Source organism: Neolamprologus brichardi, chromosome 3 (genome assembly GCF_056152115.1).
Source record: "Neolamprologus brichardi isolate AB-2024 chromosome 3, ASM5615211v1, whole genome shotgun sequence".
Classification (NCBI taxonomy): domain Eukaryota; kingdom Metazoa; phylum Chordata; class Actinopteri; order Cichliformes; family Cichlidae; genus Neolamprologus; species Neolamprologus brichardi.
In genome coordinates, this window is record NC_142106.1 from 13144 (window position 1) to 32348 (window position 19205).

Here is a 19205-nt window from a genome sequence, read left to right on the forward strand (position 1 = left end):
CAGCTGTAGGAGGTGTGAGAAACAAAAGTACAGTTCCTGTAGGTATTACCTGTAGGAGGGACTCATAACTAACAGTAACTATTCAATTAAATAAGGACAGAAACCATAACTGCGTAGGCTAAAACACAAATGTCATGTGATCTGTTGATAAGACCAACACTAGTTTAAATCATCAGTGTGTTTACCAGCTGAGGTAAAGAGTTAACTGCAGGTTGACCTTTGACATCACTGAACCCTGTTTTCTTTAAACTCAGTATTGTTGATGTATTTCAGTCAGGTTTAAAGTATTCACAGTACAGTTTGCACTTGTATCAGTTTTTATTAACCACTGATTCCTTTTAGATCTCACAGCAGATTCTGACAGCACATCACAGTATTGCTGTCATTAGAGGAGCTGCCTCAGAGTGACTGAAGCCACATCTGTCTGACAGAAGTTTGTCTCTGTTGATAAACTTATCTGTCACACTCCCGTGTGGTGTACCTCAAGGGTCCATCCTCAGGCCCTTCTTGTTAGTATTTATTGACTTCCTCTCGGCCTTATTATTAAAAACATTTCATTTGTATGCAGGTGACTGTCACATGTACCTGAGATTTAAACAGAATGACCCCTCAGGCCTGTGTCAGGATGTCTTAAGGATATCAGAGCAGGGCTGGCTCTCAAGTTTTAGATTTTATATAAACCTATTTTATATCGTTGGGACTTTTTAGTAGCAGCACTCTGACAAGTCTAACCTCTGGAGTTATGACGTAACATCTGCAGGACAGGTTCCGTTCCCAACAGTCAGGGCGCTGTGTGAGTCTCTCACAAACAGTGAGGATGAGGGGTTTATCCTGCTGAAGAGACCTGGCTGCATGTTCACAGATCGCAGGTGTGTGTGTGTGTGTGAGTCAGGGTGGGCGGCGGCGAGTAAGCACAGACTCCGGGTGGGTTTTTCCCTCAGGTGCTTGTTTTATTATAAAAGTTGAAGTTTCTACTCTGACAGTGAACGAAGAACAAAAACGTCCACAACATAAAAACAACATGATGATGAAGGGGGCGGGGGTTTCCATGGTAACACACAGGAGGGGTGGAGGGTGCAGGGGTAACCATGGTAACAGTGAGAGGAGGGGGGTTACTGTACTGTCCTCTGCTGTGGGACAGTTTAACATCTGATGACCTCACACACACACGTTACTGTAAAGACACACACACCCTGTTCTCACACACTCAGTGACACACACACTCTCTCTGTGGTCCGGTGTGTATGTTTCAGAGCACTCCGCCTCCCTCTGTGTCACCAGCACCGACACTCAGTCACATGACTCCTGTGGTCATGTGACCTGTGAGTCAGGCTGAGGCTGTTTAAATAAACGTCTGTACCCAGGTGATGCTGTCAGACTCACTGATGGAGTCATGTGATCTATACAGAAGCAGCTGTTAACCTCTGACCTCTCTCACCTGTCTCTTCTTCTTCTGTCCCTGCCATCAGCTGCAGCAGGAAGTGTTAGTGTGCTTCCTGTCAGGTGGAACCTTGTTTCTATCAGAGGGGGACGGTGTTTTGAAACACACCCTAACAGAGGAACAGGAAGTCTCTGAAACGTAGACACACCTGCTGTGAGGCTCCGCCCCCTGACCTGTACTCTGAAACACACACACCTGTTTCACTCTCTCTCTAACACTCTCTCTCCCAGCTGCAGCTCTTCGTCTCTACTCGTCATCGTCCTCCTCCTCCTCTTCATCCTCGCCCTCATCCTCGTCCTCCTCCTCTCCTCCCTGAGCTGAAGAGCTGGGGTTCCTGGCATACGTGCCGCCGCCGCGGTACGCCACCATGTCCTGAAACACACAGGAAGCAGTTTATCCTCTGTGGAAGCTCACTGCACATTCAGTAAAGGTTTACAAAATAAAGCCTGACAGAGATCTCAGTGCACGCGCTCAGTAAAGGTTTACAAAATAAAAGCCTGACAGAGACCTCAGTGCACGCGTTCAGTAAAGGTTTACAAAATAAAAGCCTGACAGAGACCTCAGTGCACGCGCTCAGTAAAGGTTTACTAAATAAAAGCCTGACAGAGACCTCACTGCACATGTTCAGTAAAGGTTTACAAAATAAAAGCCTGACAGAGATCTCAGTGCACGCGCTCAGTAAAGGTTTACAAAATAAAAGCCTGACAGAGACCTCAGTGCACGCGTTCAGTAAAGGTTTACACAATAAAAGCATGACAGAGACCTCAGTGCACGCGTTCAGTAAAAGTTTACAAAATAAAAGCCTGACAGAGACCTCAGTGCACGCGCTCAGTAAAGGTTTACAAAATAAAAGCCTGACAGAGACCTCAGTGCACGCGCTCAGTAAAGGATTACAAAATAAAAGCCTGACAGAGACCTCAGTGCACGCGTTCAGTAAAGGTTTACAAAATAAAAGCCTGACAGAGACCTCAGTGCACGCGCTCAGTAAAGGTTTACAAAATAAAAGCCTGACAGAGACCTCAGTGCACGCGTTCAGTAAAGGATTACAAAATAAAAGCCTGACAGAGACCTCAGTGCACGCGTTCAGTAAAGGTTTACAAAATAAAAGCCTGACAGAGACCTCAGTGCACGCGCTCAGTAAAGGTTTACAAAATAAAAGCCTGACAGAGACCTCAGTGCACGCGCTCAGTAAAGGATTACAAAATAAAAGCCTGACAGAGACCTCAGTGCACGCGTTCAGTAAAGGTTTACAAAATAAAAGCCTGACAGAGACCTCAGTGCACGCGCTCAGTAAAGGTTTACAAAATAAAAGCCTGACAGAGACCTCAGTGCACGCGTTCAGTAAAGTTTAATGTTTCATACATTTCTCCATGTATTTATTTATTTGTCTGTTTTAGGTCTAACTGTATGAATGAAGGACCCATCTGCTCAGCAGCAGCATCACACTGAAGGCTGGACCTGGAGGATCTCAGTCTATGAATCAGTTTCACTGCCACCTGGTGGTGAAATATTAAAATACACAACCCTCCTTTGAACGTTCGTACCACACAGAAAATGCTAGAAGCCTGAAATAAAGAGGAAATCAGATGAACACTCAGTTTATCTAAAACCTGCTGGAACGTGTCAGTTATGTGTTGAAGATCACCCACAGCTCAAACTATATGTGGCCATTTAACATGGGTACATGTTTCCATCCTCCTCAGCCTCACCTGCAGAGCTGACATCAGGGCTCGAACATGATTGGACATGTGACCCTCCAGTCTCCAAACAGCTGACAAAAGCAGCGTAACAACAACAGCAGCTGGTTATAAGCTAACATCATCCAGCTAATGTCAGGCTGGACTGTCCTAAAACACACTTTCCTATTCTTACATTGTATCAGAGTTTAATCACCAGGAGTCCAATTATGACCATGTTAGATCCACTTCAAAGAAACTTCCTCTAACAGAGGCTAAGAGCAGCTAACGGTCATCAGTTAGCGTTGTTACTGACTTGTATTTAACGCCTGTCACACAGTTTGACAGCCTCCTCCAGAGTACACGTGGTAACCAGCTGACTGACAGCCAGACTCTGACTCTGGGGTCAAAATGTAGTTTAAAAGTATTCAAACATGTACAACAAGTATCGTGTGCAGAAAATGTGTTTTTACACAGATTAGAGGAACCATGCAGTACAGAGGGTTAGGAGAACAGAGGCTGATGTTTCTGAGGACTCGTCACACCCTTCATACCTTCCTGTATCACACACTGCGACTGGTTCATACCCTCTGACCTGTCTGTGACCCGTCTGTGTGACTGAGCCTCACCCGGTCGTATTTCTCTCGTAGCTTCTGGGCCTTCTCCTCGTACGGCTGCTTCTCAGACTGGGACAGCTTGCTCCACATCTCTCCCAGCTTCTTGGCACAGTCTCCTATAGACAGCCCAGGATACTGCTGCTTCACACTGGGACGGTACTCACTGCAGAACACGAAGAACGCAGACCTGCAGACAGACAGGCTACAGGTCAGAGGCAGGTCTGTGTGAGTCTGAAATGGAAACATGAGTTTAACACACAGAGAGAGCTGCTCACTGTACAGCTGTTATTATTAACCACTGTCAGAGAGCAGCTCAGACACTGGGAGCATGAGTCCAGGATGATCCAGGATCTGCCTCTGTGTCTGAACTCAAACATGAGCAGCTCTGTGGTGCCCCCTGCTGGCACACTCAAACCACAGACTCACAGTGTGTTTGGGGTCTTACATCAGTACATCAGGTGTGTCAGGTGCTACCTGGACCTTCAGAGTGTGTTTGGGGTCTTACGGGGGTCTTTTGGGGGCGTTGGGGTCTTTCCTCTTGCGGCCCCTCTTTCCGAAGCCTTTGGGGGGGACGTAGTCTTTCATCTCACGGTTGTAGCGCACCTTGTCGGCTTTGGCCATGTCCTCGAAACACTTCTTATCACTGGGAGACAGAGCCTGGAGGCAGAGAGCAGACAGTCAGTGTGTGACCTCTGACCTTTGAACTCTCGGGGTCACACTTACAGAAAACAATGCAGAATAATACAGAATCGATACAGGGAGAGGACCAGCTTTCCTGCTGGGACCAGCTGCAGACGGACAGCTGAACACAGCTGGAATCCAGATGTTTCTATCAGCAGGTAAGAGCAGCTGCACCTGTCTGCTTCAACCACAGCTGCACACATCTGTCTCAGGGTTTGACCTGAGCTGCAGTCAAGCACTGATCAGCGACTGCCTGCAGGTTCACTGCAGTGGATCTGTGCTGCAGATGTTACAGCTGTTATCAGTCCCTGTTTCAGAGCTTTGTCCACACTGGAATGAAACATGGGAATAATCCAGTCATGTGACCAGCACACAGTCTTTAGACTTTAATAACAGGAGAGCGTGAGTTCCTCAAACCTGACCGGATGTGTTTAACTAAAGTGCTCACATGATGTAGAGTCCAGCACACAGGAAGTGATCATGTTGTTCTGTGGAGCTCAGTCTCATGCTTACATTAAAGGTTGAACTGTTTCTGTCCCTGACAGTTTACACCTCCACACACACACACACACACACAGAGTACTGTTAGCTGCTCGTAGACCTCAGCCCTCTGTGAGGCCCTGAGCTCCTCTGAGCCCCTTCATCCAGTGAAGAAGAACATGTGATCTCAGCTCACACTGACCGTGCTGACTGATGCTCACAACTGCAAGTTTCACACCTGCATCCAGATGTTGTTGTGTCCCAAACCTCTGGGCCCTGAGCTCCTTCATCCAGTGAAGAAGAACATGTGATCTCATCTCACACTGACCGTGCTGACTGATGCTCACAACTGCAAGTTTCACACCTGCATCCAGATGTTGTTGTGTCCCAAACCTCTGGGCCCTGCAAACGGTCCTGAGGATGGAGGCTCAGGTGGAGTCAGGGTTTGTCAGAGGAGAGCTCATGATTATCTGTTGGGTGAGAGCCGGTAACTGTGTGACTGTGACTCATGACTTTAATTGATCCATCACACTAACGAGCCCCTCTGTGAATCGCTACCTTATCGTGGTGGAGGTGTTTGTGTGTCCGAGGGATCCCAGGGGCTTTTTTGTCCCCGAGTAGGGTCTCCCGTGGCAAATTTTGTCCTGGGTGAGGGTCAGACGAAGAGTGATTCAAAAACCCCTGTGAGTGTAAGAACCAGGGAACAGAAGTTACCGGGGACCCATCCTGGAGCCCGGCCCAGGAGGGTGCACTTTTACGGGCTGTGCAGCGTCTGCTGGGCAGCAGCCAAGGGCGGAGACCCTGGCAGACCAATCCCCAGTTACCAAAACTAGCATTAGGACACGGTCACCTCTCTGGTGGGGAAGGAGCCTTAATTAGTGCGTTAAGTTGAGAGGTACCAGCTATATATAGTCAGGCTCGCCTCAACGTACGTTCTCAGCAACCCATGGTGGGGTGCTTGAGGGGCTCCACCTGGGGACTCTTGGTGTTCCCCCGGACAAGCTGGAGGAGGTGGAGGTCTGGGCTTCTCTGCTTAGGCTGCTGCCCAGCGACCCGGCCCCGGACAAGTGTGGATGGACACTAACAGGCTGTGTTTTCAGACACTTTGCTTCATTGCTCACAAAGATGTGGCTCTGTGTGCACTGCTGAGAACTCATTTCTGCTGTTTCAGCAAAATGCACAGAGGAGCAATAAGTGACTCGGTGTGAGGACAGAGCTTTAACTCTGACACACCTGTGGTCCTAACAGTCCCAGCAGCAGCACAGCAGACTGCAGTATTTCACTGTTGGAGTTTCTTCAGTAAACTGTGCATCAGACGCTTTAATCACACGTGGTTCATGGAAATATTCTCCTCCTGAAAGTGACACTACCTCAAACTGACTCTGTCTGACTCTGACATTAAAACCTTATATTTCACAGGCTGCATAAAACAACAGATTAGAACACACTGGGGGCCTTATGAGGAAAATCTAATATTGTGATATTTTTGACTCCATCATGAAACACGATGTATATATCACGATGTGTCGTGATGGGGCGAGCTGCAGTTTAAGACTCCTTGAATCCAAGTTCATGTAAATATTGGCATGTGGTATCCACAGAGGCTAAAGGCTCATAGAAACCATCTATGTCCACCAAACAGCAAAAACAACTAAAGGAGCAGCTACGTTGTTTAAAACAGAGGATGACTTTCCAGCTGGTGGAATAAATCTGTGGTCATGTTACCTTTTGTGGCAATAGTTTTATGGCACGTTTTGCAGGTTACTGCATTTTCTTGGACATCCTGTTTGTGAAATCCAATCAACAGCGAGTCTGAAACTCCCGCTGTCGCCTTTATTTTCCCTGTCTGGTATAAACACGCATGCTCTGCGCGGTTTTCCATGTGGGAGGGGGGATTAATGATGCATTCAAAGGGTGCGGGAGAAAAAAATACTCACAGTGAATTACATTCATACATGACAACCTGTACTCGATGGTCACAATAAAACCATTTTAACCATCGTTAAAATGGTTTTATCGTAACCCGCCCTGGGTAAGACCAGCATTTTGTAGATCCTCTGACGTCACGTTCAGGGGAGGCGACCATAACGCTTCCTTTCTGTTTCCTAACTCCAAGTCCACTTGTGACCTCGATGAGGAAAAGGAGACAGGATGGAGTTTAGGAACACAGCCCTGCTCTCTCAGACATCACGCCGACATGTTCTTCTACGTGCTCCTCAAACAGCTGCTGTGTGCACTGCTGCCACCTCCTGGAAGTAGGAGCACGTTACAGTCCACCAGCTGCCACACATTTACAGACCACAAACACACAGCAGCTCTGATTCATAATCAATCACATCTCTGCTCTGCTGATAGACTGACTGTGCTGAGGGCTCAGACTGAGCAGCTCTATAAGAACCATTTACCACGCTGTGCATGTGTTCTGATGGATTTATGCTCGAGTTCACATTTCATTGTTTCATTTACTGTAATTGTATTTTCTGTAATTATCCTGGCTGTCATGTTACAGTGGGTACTCATGATGCTGTGACCGTGTGGAGAGGTCTGAGCTCTTGTACTGAGCAGAGATGGGCAGTAACATGTTACTGTAATCCGATTACCTTTTTCATGTAACGAGTAAAGTAAGGGATTACTATTGCAAAAACGGTAATTAGATTACTGTTACTTTCCCGTAGGAACGCTGCGTTACTGCGTTACTAAAACCGTGATTTTTTGCGAGAATGTCTCATGACAGTGACGTAAGCGAGTGCGACGTTCGTGACAACAGCTGTGTGCAGATCAACAATGGATCATATATCGAGTGCAGAGAGAGTATGAGCGTGCAGCGTTTAAAGCGTGGAAGTACTGACCTTACTTTGAGTTTGATTCCATAAAAAGTGACAAAAACATTAGTGTCCGTTGTGCGTGGGAAGAAAACTTCTTTTTACAGCAAAATCCCCTAAACTTCCAAACAAGCACCGAGTAGCTACGACGTAATGGGAAACTCACAGAGAAACTCGCGGATTCTTCCACTGACCGCTGCACACCTGCACCAGGGTAAACCTCCGCCTACCCCACTCCTGCTTTACAGGTGAAAATAGAGCAACAGGACCGCTAGTCTTTGACTTTATTTATTTTCTGCTGTGTTTTACTTGCATCTATTTGAAAGACTGAGTGTAAACACAAAAAATATTTTATTTTATGTGCTGGAATGTGCAGAAAATAGGTTTAAATATTAAACTAATTTCTTCCAGTCAGAGAATGTTGCAGATAATTAAATGTTTGCTTGATGCATAAAGTTAAAAGATTAAAACTAATAAAACAAGTTTTAAAAAGAGACTTTTCCATTTGATTACATTTTGTATGATGATTATGCAGAAAAAGTAGAATTGGGCTGAAAGATCTATCACTTTATCACCTATTCAGATTGTAAATCATGTTTTTAAAAAGTAACTAAGTAACTAATTACTTTTGAAAATTAGTAATCAGTAAAGTAACAGGATTACTTTTTGGGGAAGTAATCAGTAATTAGTTACTGATGACTTTTTTCCAGTAACTTGACCAACACTGGAGTGATGAAGAGCACAGCAGTGATCCTGGAGCTGCTCATGATGTCACACCGGCACGTGTGACATCATGAGCAGCTCTGCTGTAGCCTGCAGCTCTCAGCCACAGACATGCTGAGTGATGACTCCACTCATTCACCTCTCTGTATGTGACATATAACAAACAGGTCAGAGGCCGATCCACCTGTGCAGGTGATGTCACTGACACAGTCCTTCACAGCTCAGTGTGAAGCAGGATGAACCTCTGAGTCTGTGCTGCCTGTAAGCAGGTGTTTCTGCTGCCTCAGAGTGAACATCAGTCCTGAACACTGAGCTGTGGTTTTATACAGCCTGTGCTCCTCTGCAGTTTGTGCTGTGAGGCTGGAAGCACACACAGAACATAGACTCTGCTCACACAGCCTGTTAACCTGCCAAAGGTTTGAATGAGTTTACACTGTAAGTCTGTGACTGGTGCTGCACAGGATCACCATGACAACTCTTTATAGCTCCCACTATAACCACGGAAACCAGTCAAACAGCTGGAGCTGCAGCTTACTGTGTCCTGATTGGACAACACGGGTAGGTGAGCTGTTACTCACACACTGATGGGTCAGGTGGTAATGTGACCTGGTACCTGCGCCCCCCCCCTCACCTTCCACCTCTCGGAGCACTTCTTGGAGAACTCGGCGAAGTTGACCGACTGCTCGGGGTTCTTCTTGCGGTGCTCCTCTCGACACGTCTGCACGAAGAAGGCGTACGCCGACGTCTTCCCCTTCGGCTTGTTGATGTCTTTACGCATCATAGTGGCGGCCTGAAAAACCACCACAGAAGAAGAAGAGTGAGACGGAGAGCTGAGGCAGTGCTGCAGACACCAGATATTCATTTATAGACTTGGTCCATAATGTTGTTGTACACGTACAATGATAGTAAAGGACGTTTCTATTTACGCACAATTCAACTTTGACCTGTCAGTAAATACTAAGACACGGGGGTGGCACTTGACCTCTGACCCCTGCTGTGATATAGTTTAATCAGTAATGAAACATGGGTTTATTTTACATTACATTCAGTGTGCTGATGGTGATTATTGATCACTGTGATCAGCAGCTGATTCATTGATGACTGTGTGATTACTGACCATCAAATACTAAACTTATCACAGAGAAACCTGATGGTCAGACACTGTGGGTCCATGTTATTGATAATACCTGATCAGAGGAGCTGATCGGGGTTATTAATGGGTGTTTTGTTCCTGACAGCTCTAACAGAGGATCAAACATCACTGACACAATAACGATGAGCTGTCAGACTGGATTTAACCTTTATTTCAGCTTTAAACACGTTTGTGCGCAATGACCTTTAAACCCGTGACTCTGCTGTTCTTCGCGCTGTGACTTTAACCCATAAACCGGTTATATTCCGCCGGTATGAGCCCGTATTTAACGGTAAATGTCCGGTAACAGCTCCCCGATGGGCCTCGTTGTGAATAACAAAGGCAGCAGACGGGCTCCATTTTCTCTGCCGGGCAGAGGGAGGCCCTCCGGCAGCCTCTCCTCCGTATGTCCGCGCTGGAAGCTCCCTACGGAGCCCGGTACCCGCTGTACACCCCGGGCTGGAGGTGTGAGAGCCTCGCTGGGGCGGATGGAGGCGAGTATCCGGGACTCGCGCTGATCTGCGGCCGCTGCGGTTAGCCTAGCCACGCTAGCTTCTCAGAACAATGGACCACCATTTGCTTCCCGCCCTCTGCGGAGCTAGCCGCCCCATCCCCCTCTGCTAGCAGCGGCTAACCGGCTAACAGTCGCTCACAGTCCCCGTAAACCGGCGGAGAGGTTGCAGGGAGCACCGCGGGGCTCTCCGGTGATTCACGGACACATTTATCCCAAAGCACCGCCGGTAATGCTGATACGGGCGGTGCTGCAATGGAAACACACAGTCTCTACGTCTGCTGCGCATTTTTAACGAAGGGCTCCGTCTATGCATCGGAGAGGTCAGTGTTAAATAGACGGGGTCAGGCTATTTCCTGGCATTCATACTCCAAAATGGGCGTTTCGTGTTCACAACAACATGTCTGGATCAGTCCTCCGAGAGGGAGCACACAAAGGACCGAGAAGGACACCACATCCCACCACCGCCAGGCTGCCACCGTCAAAGCGGACATTTTATTCCCGTTTTCCAGCTATTATCCCGGATCTTTTCTCTCTGGATGCCCGCACATCAGAAACAAGATGCCCGGTACATCCAGCTCATCTCCGGCTCAAATACACTGCTATTTTACCGCAGCCCCGCGGTGGAAGGCCGATCGGGGTACTCACTCGTCAGGAGGGCCGGCTGCAGGTAAAACGGACTGGACCGAGTCTGGTTCTCCGGGTCTCGGGTTCTTGTTGTTGTTTGGGGTTGAAGCTGCGACTGGAGCCGTTGGTTCACTTTCAAACTGGGTCGAGCCTGAGACAGGCTCCACCCACCAGCAACGCCCCCGTTGGTCATTCCTATTGAGGGGGCGGAACACTGTTTGCAAACATGGGCGGAGCTCGTCTTAATACCGATCTCTGATTGGTTATAGGCACTGTTAGTCAAATCCAGTTGTGCCACAAGGTTCCGCCCGCAGAGCGATGCTACCAGGGCGGGAATTCTACACATAAACAGGGCGGGGCTAAGTTCTAGAACCCCAATCTGTTTCGTTGGAATTTGTGTATGTCAGGTGTTCTGACCAATCAGAGAACACGTGGCAGATAACAGCGTAGCGATTGAGTGAAAAGGTCTTGAATTTTACAGGATTATTAAATGATTTTTTTTACAGTTAAAAATCCATTAGCAGGTATTTTTAGGCATTTGTCCCTTTGTGTCATATTTTACAGATGTTTGTCAGTTGAACTGAATAATAAACATGAAAAGAGTCCAACTGACCTCTGAATGACTCGAAATTATAAGGCGCCTCTCAATAGAGATTGAAAATGTGAAGTCATTCAGGGGTAAAACTGCAAAGGATTCTGGGAACCCGTGGCAAGAGGTACTAGCGCACGCAGGCTTTCAATTGAAATCAGTTACACAGCGATAAAAAGAAACAAAAAAATGGCAAGAAGCTGTTGTATTATTAACTGCACAAGCCGGGCGAGCGACAGCCACGGGAAGCCGACAGGTAAAGCGATTGGTTTTTATCGGATTCTGGCGTGGAAGACAAATTGTCCAAGCCATGTCTCCGAAGTCAAGAAGAGGCGACGGATGGCCGGGATTGCCGCTCTCCGAAGACCTAATATAACGTTCGAAAACACTCCAGCTCACATGTTAGTCTGCTCCAAGCATTTCCACAAAGGTAAATGTTTTGTAGTAGTTAATACGTCTTATATGGCGCTGAACAGAAATCATCGTGCTATGCTCCTTTGTTTATTGTGGCAGTGTGTAATGTTTGCTGTGTTTTGTAGGCAAACCAGCCTACGAAATGCGAAATACATAGACAAAAACATATACTTTTATTCACAGGATATATGACAGATTTTTGTATCATTAATAGCCCAGTAGGATTACAGCATACAATATTATTGTCACTGCTACATTTCTGTGATGCGTGCCAGAAATTATTTCCACTACTAATTAATTACCGTTGAGCTCAAAGGTCAAACCGTTAATAAACGGTTAAAGAATGTGTATTTATGAAGACGATTTCTGAGGTAAACTTACCTTTGTTCGTACGATGGCCTTTCGTTCTACACGGTGCATTTCAAGGTCCTGTACCCATCTGTCGGTAAACTGTACCTGGGCTTGTGTATGTGTATGCACTCACTCCAAGAACCGTATAGTTATAAATATGAGCGTGGTGAAAGTTGGGCAGCACGCTAACGTCTTTTGTCCACTCTGTGTGCTCGTAAGGGTATAACCCTTTCACTCCTTTGATTTTTTCCTCGTATCTTTTCTTTGACTTTTCATCAAGTCTGTCTTTGTACGGTCCGGCATTGTTCTCCTTCGTTTTGTACATAACTTTTTGGGGGGCAAAGAAAAAGCAAGAAGGTATTGCACGTGACCTTCGCGCATTGCATGCCGGGTACTCGTGGCAAAACAATCCAAGCAATGCATCAAACGCAAGCATTTGCAGCACCGCAAAATGTTCATTCTCCGGTTCAATACCTTCTTGCTTTTTCTTTTCTTTTCGGACCATAGTTGTGCCTTATCAACAACTACATTAGCAAAACCAGGCTGTATTCAAGAGGATCACTGCTACAACATTGAGTCTCCAAAGTCTTTGAAGCGGATAAATCAGGCTTCAGAAGAGATGCTAACAAAGTACAGGAAAAAGCTAAGATTGCAATGCCATAAGTCTAGGTGTTTAACGACAAAAGTTTGTACCTTAAAGGATGTCACCAAAGAACTCGAGAAAAAGCTCTTGATCTCAAATCAGTGTGCATCTTTGCTTGAGTCAATCAATGAAGTGCCAAAACACATCTTATGCAAAATACAACAGGGGGAACGGTCAGCTAAGTACTCTGAGGAGCTGAAACAGTTTGCCACTTCATTTTCACATACTCGTATACCCAAAGGTATACGAGTATGGATCAGATGGATCAGAGAAGGCCAGTGTCATCTGCAAATAGGTAACAGGCTAAAATGACTCATTTACAGTGGAGAAAACAAAAAAATGAAAGTCCACGTGGCAGCACAGCTCTTCAGCAGAAGTGTAGCAGATGCAATGGAGTCTGTGAACAAGGCTTGAAGTTGGAGGACTTTCAAGGTTGAGCTGCAACTGTAGAGTTTGTGCGCACTGTAGATGCAGCTTTTGATGCAGCCGTAATCCTCCTGGAAAAGGTTACAAAGCTCCAATGAAGCCAACAACTAAACACAGGGCTGAGACCAGCTTGAAGGATGCAGAAACCTTGCTTCGTGGGTTGAAGGTCCAGTAGTATGACAAAATGGTGCCACTTCACTCAACAAAAAGAAGACTGCCATATATGGCTTCATTGCTAATGGCATAAGTGGACTTAACATCTATAATGAACTTGTTGAGAGGACCGATGCCCCGTGCAGGTATCTTCTGACCTACAAACTGAGTCAGGACCACTTAGAGCTCTTCTTCGCTGCCATGAGAGCACGAGGTGGGCACAATCCTAATGCCAGACAGTTCAGGGGAGTCTACAAAGGTTTACTTCTTAGGCACCAATTTCAAACAGGCACAGTGACCCTGAAGATCACTCAATTCCTGACCTTCCAGATGTGTGCAAGCTCTCTGAATACAAAGAGATCAGCTACATCACAGGGTTTGTAATGAAGACAATGAAAGAGAAAATCAGCTGCTTGCCTTGGTCACAGGCATTGACAACCAGTGATGCTCTGCACAGTTTTCTTGAGCTGAAAGACCGAGGTGGTCTCCAAAAACATTCACCAGGCATGGTGTCTGTGTGTATGACCGCAGAGGGAGATCAGAACTAATGGAGGTCAGCTTCCCAGTGGACCTGGAGTCACAGCAACCACTGTCACCCAGGTTCTGGAACAAACCTTTTCCCTCATCTCCAAAGCCATATGCTAGACACGTGTGTCGAAGTGAACCACATTCATGTAGTTGTGAAAATGGCCTCCACGTGGTACTGCAAAGTCAGCTGTAGTCACTTTGCAAGAAGGGAAACTAAAATGGCAAAAACAGGTGAGGTGGTTCGCAGACAGACGACCAAACTGAATCGATCAGGTATAATGTGCGATGCCTTTTAGGGCTGAATGATTCATTGAAATTATTTCAGGTTTTTCTAACATATATTGTGTTTGAGATTAGATTTGAAATAGTTAAAAAGTAAACATCACTGGTCAAAAAATAGAACTAAATTTTGATTGCAATGACAATAAATGACTAATTATTCAGCCCTAATTGTAGTTATTGTAATCTGTGGATTCACAGGTGGTAAGTTTGAAACAGAAGGGAAACCCTTCTGATGGGAAGAGCAGTGGAGCAGCCAAGGGAAGTAGTAAATGTAAACACAAGTTGCTAAAACCATAATTTATTTAAAAAAAAAACACTAAAATACTCTGGCGAGGCAGAAACATGAAGTTAAAAACATTAAAAGTAATTAAAACTATACAACCAAAATGCAATCAGCCATGAAGGTCAAGTCTCATAAAAGTCCAAACGGCGCAGAAACCAACAAGATCGTCGCCGTCCTGTCTGCCTCTTCATTTTGGCGCCAACTAAAACAAAAAAACAAGAGCGGGCCAGCGGCAGTCACCATTCTTAGATTCCACTGGAGGTTCATCTTAGACGGGATTGATGGGGACTTACCCCGGATGGGCAGAGCTCCCAACTCCGCCTGCCACTGTGTTGTGCTTCACACACGTAGCCATAATCTCGCCGTCCCAGGGACATAAGACGCCATCCCGCTGCCTCTCAATACCCTGCCGTGGGCCTCTCTCGGCGAGGAGCTACCTCCCGTCAACACCAACACAGACCTCTCTGCTCAGCCCCGATCACTCTCTCCAGTGCGTGGTCGTCCGTGATCTCCGGTCCCGTTCTCCTTTGCCGCACGCCTCGGCCAGCTGCCTATAGCCGGCCCTCGGTGCCGCTCTGCGCAGCCGTCGCCCACACCGGTTACCAAGCCATGTCTCTCCCCTCCTCTCTCTCTCATGCTCTCTCTTATTAAATAGCTATCGCCAACCCCAGGTGTGCCAGGTTAATGATCAGGAGGGGCAGTGGAATGGGCATCCTCCCGGAACAAATCACATAACAAAACAAAAACATGCAAAAACCCAACAAAATAAAACACTACACGCTAAAAAATATCAAAGAATAAAACACATCATTAATCACATCACATCACACAAGCAAATAAAAATACCAAGTTAAACTTCGTCCATTCCACCTTATGACATAATCAGTTATTCCCGTGGTTTACAGTCCGCATTAACACGACTGAATCATCAGCAGAAACAGAATGTCTCTTGCCATGCTTGCAGTTTTTGTAATTACTGATATGGATATAACTTTTTTCTACACCTCGTGTATTGTTATGTTTCAATTTGAGATTTAGCATTTTTCCATGAGTGTTATCATTTATTTCCTTATGGGAATTAAAAATGAGAGTATGTTTTGCTCTCAAGAGTTTGCATTGAATGTTAATGTTTAGAAATTTGAAATAAAAAGTTCATTTCAGTATTTAAAATTCATAATGTTTACGTCACGGGCTGCGGGGGCCGACCGTGTGGGGGGGTGTAGAGGACCCTAGTGATGTGTCCTGTGCGTCGAAGCTTTGAAGCGCGTATCGAGGCTTGCTTTGATTACGTATGCAGTGATGTTTGAGGCCTCCCTCACGAATGATAAGTACCATAATATAAATAACACCACAGGTCCTATAATCTGATTTCTGTCTTTTAGTTTATTAAAGAGTTTAGAGCCACACACTAGTTTGTGTCATTATCCAGATGTACATGCATGATTACACAGTCACACAATCATACCAAAACTCTGTCCTGATAGTTTCCACTGTATCGTTTGTATCACACATACTGAGACAATATTCGGGATAAATAACCATGAAAACAATTTATTTATTCAGTTTAGAGGTTTACACATCACATCATTACAATCACAGAGCCTGTTTCACTAGAATCGTCCACTTGATGGCGCAGTAGAGCAAATGAATCATCACAATGCTTCGAACCACGAGTCGACCAGTTGGATGGAAAGTTTCTGTTCATCGGCTTCATCTCACCATCACCAGAGGACCCAGGTGCAGACACAGACAAGAAGCCAGAACTAAACTTGAACAAAGAGCGAGCCTTTATTTTGGAGCTGAAACTCACAACGTAAAACAAGGCAAAATAAGTGGAAAGCCCACACATACACTGGGAAAACTATGACCATGACTTTAACAAGATAACAACTGTGATGTGGGGCAGGTAGCACTGGCGACGCCACGATGAACAAAGGAAGACAAGACTTAAATACACACGAGGTGGTCAGGGGAAGTGGAGACGCATGGGAAACACAGCTGACTAGAATGAACACAATGACACCACAGGCAGGGCTGGACTGGGACAAAACATCAGCCCGGGCATGTTGACTGGTGACCGGCCCACCAGGTATTAAAGCCATGAAGCCTTTGAATGAAAGCAAACGCTGTTGTGACAGTGATGCACAGTCTTGTTGGTATACATGTATCAATCTAATAAACTTAAACCATCCTCCCTATGCTGGTATTCTAAACAGTACCTGAAAGTAGACTGCTTGGTCGAGTTAACTTCCTGAACACAACACATGGTGGAAACCTGAAATTAAGACAGACTAGAGGTGAGACATGACCATTACTGAATATTAAAAATAATAAATGACAGATTTAGTGATTTTTCATAAACTATTTATTTACCACATCAATAAACAGCACGGCAGGGCAAAATATTTTTTCTAACATGGCAACCTTTAAAAGTGAGAGGAGACAGAAAGACAGGTGAGAAAGAATAAAACTGACTTTTTGATGGCATTTCACACAGTACTGGTACAGAATCTAGAAAATGTGGGAAAATACTGGCATCATGTACATACTTTCTTCTGAAGAAATTATGTACAATAATGGATTTCTATACATTTTATCTCCAAAAGTTGATTCTGTTCATCTGGACATAGCGTTTTGTGGGAGAAACGTTTTGTCACTCATCCAAGTGACTTCTTCAGAAGAACAGCACATCAAGAAGGCCCTGAGTAAATGTGGTTATCCCAGCTGGACTTTTGTCAAAGCTGGAAAGGCTCCTAAAGAAAGCTCCAGCCGATCCAGGAGAGAAGAACAACTGCTGCCCAAGCGTAAACCTGTAGTGATCCCATATGTGTCAGGAGTATCGGAGCAGTTGAGACGCATTTTTTTCTAAACACCGGGTCTCTGTGGCTTTTAAACCCCAAAACATGCTGCGCCAAAAACTGGTCCACTCCAAGGATCGGGTCCCCAACACAAACAGAGTAACATAGTGTAGCTGTTAAGTGCAGGAGGATTGCCAGGATTTATACATCGGGGAAACCAAACAACCTCTGGTGAAGACAATGGCACAACACAGAAGAGCCACCTCGTCAGGCCAGGACTCTGCAGTCTGTTTACCTACAGGCCAGTGGACACTCTTTCAATGATGAGGATGTAACATCCTGGACAGGGAGGAACGCTGGTTTGAGGGCGGAGTCAAGGAGGCCGTTTATGTCTGTCACCATCTTACAATGCTGTGATTGCAGCCATTCCCCAACTCTCTGTGAATGGTACTCATGGCCATTGATCAGTGGGTTTTGGTCAGTGGTTGTTCAATTCAATTCAATTCAATTCAATTTTATTTATATAGCGCCAAATCACAACAAAAGTCGCCTCAAGGCGCTTCATAGATACAGAGAAAAACCCAACAATCATATGACCCCCTATGAGCAAGCACTTTGGCGACAGTGGGAAGGAAAAACTCCCTTTTAACAGGAAGAAACCTCCGGCAGAACCAGGCTCAGGGAGGGGCGGCCATCTGCTGCGACCGGTTGGGGTGAGAGAAGGAAGACAGGATAAAAGACATGCTGTGGAAGAGAGACAGAGATTAATAACAGATACGATTCAATACAGAGAGGTCTGTTAACACATAGTGAGTGAGAAAGGTGACTGGAAAGGAAAAACTCAATGCGTCATGGGAATCCCCCGGCAGCCTACATCTATTGCAGCATAACTAAGGGAGGATTCAGGGTCACCTGGTCCAGCCCTAACTATATGCCTTAGCAAAAAGGAAAGTTTTAAGCCTAATCTTAAAAGTAGAGATAGTGTCTGTCTCCCGAATCCAAACTGGAAGCTGGTTCCACAGAAGAGGGGCCTGAAAACTGAAGGCTCTCCCTCCCATTCTACTTTTAAATACTCTAGGAACAACAAGTAGGCCTGCAGAGCGAGAGCGAAGTGCTCTAATAGGGTGATATGGTACTACAAGGTCATTAAGATAAGATGGGGCCTGATTATTTAAGACCTTGTATGTGAGGAGCAGGATTTTGAATTCAATTCTGGATTTAACAGGAAGCCAATGAAGGGAAGCCAAAACAGGAGAAATATGCTCTCTCTTTCTAGTCCCTGTCAGTACTCTTGCTGCAGCATTTTGGATTAACTGAAGGCTTTTCAGTGAGTTTTTTGGACATCCTGATAATAATGAATTGCAGTAGTCCAGCCTGGAAGTAATAAATGCATGAACTAGTTTTTCAGCGTCACTCTGAGACAGGATATTTCTAATTTTAGAGATGTTGCGCAAATGGAAGAACGCAGTCTTACATATTTGTTTAATATGTGCGTTGAAGGACATATCCTGGTCAAAAATGACTCCAAGGTTCCTCACAGTGTTACTGGAGGCCAAGGTAATGCCATCCAGAGTAAGAATCTGGTTAGATACCATATTTCTAAGCTTTTCAGCGCCGAGTACAATGACCTCAGTTTTATCTGAGTTAAGAAGCAGAAAGTTAGTGGCCATCCAAGTCTTTATGTCTTTAAGACATTCCTGCAGTTTAACTAATTGGTGTGTGTTATCTGGCTTCATGGACAGATAGAGCTGGGTGTCATCTGCACAGCAGTGAAAATGTATGCTATGTCTTCTAATGATGCTGCCTAGGGGAAGCATGTATAATGTAAACAGAATTGGTCCTAGCACTGAACCCTGTGGAACTCCATAATTAACCTCAGTGTGTGAAGAGGACTCTCCATTTACATGCACAAATTGGAGTCTATTAGATAGATATGATACAAACCACTGCAGTGCAATACCTGTAATACCTACAGCATGTTCTAATCGCTCTAATAGGATATTATGGTCAACAGTATCGAATGCTGCA

The 19205-nt window shown here is 45.6% G+C and overlaps 1 protein-coding gene across 1 annotated transcript; it reads right to left on the reverse strand.

Annotated features, from left to right (window-relative positions):
- Positions 1-925: 925 nt before the first annotated feature.
- LOC102793636 (high mobility group protein B2-like) lies at positions 926-10891 on the reverse strand. The gene is made up of 5 exons (XM_087831045.1): positions 10732-10891; positions 9072-9230; positions 4240-4391; positions 3747-3921; positions 926-1813 (listed from the first exon to the last, which is right to left on the reverse strand). Exons 2-5 carry the CDS (start codon positions 9219-9221, stop codon positions 1688-1690), a joined length of 603 nt encoding a protein of 200 aa, XP_087687171.1. The 5' UTR covers positions 9222-9230; positions 10732-10891; the 3' UTR covers positions 926-1687.
- Between the last annotated feature and the right edge of the window lie 8314 nt (positions 10892-19205).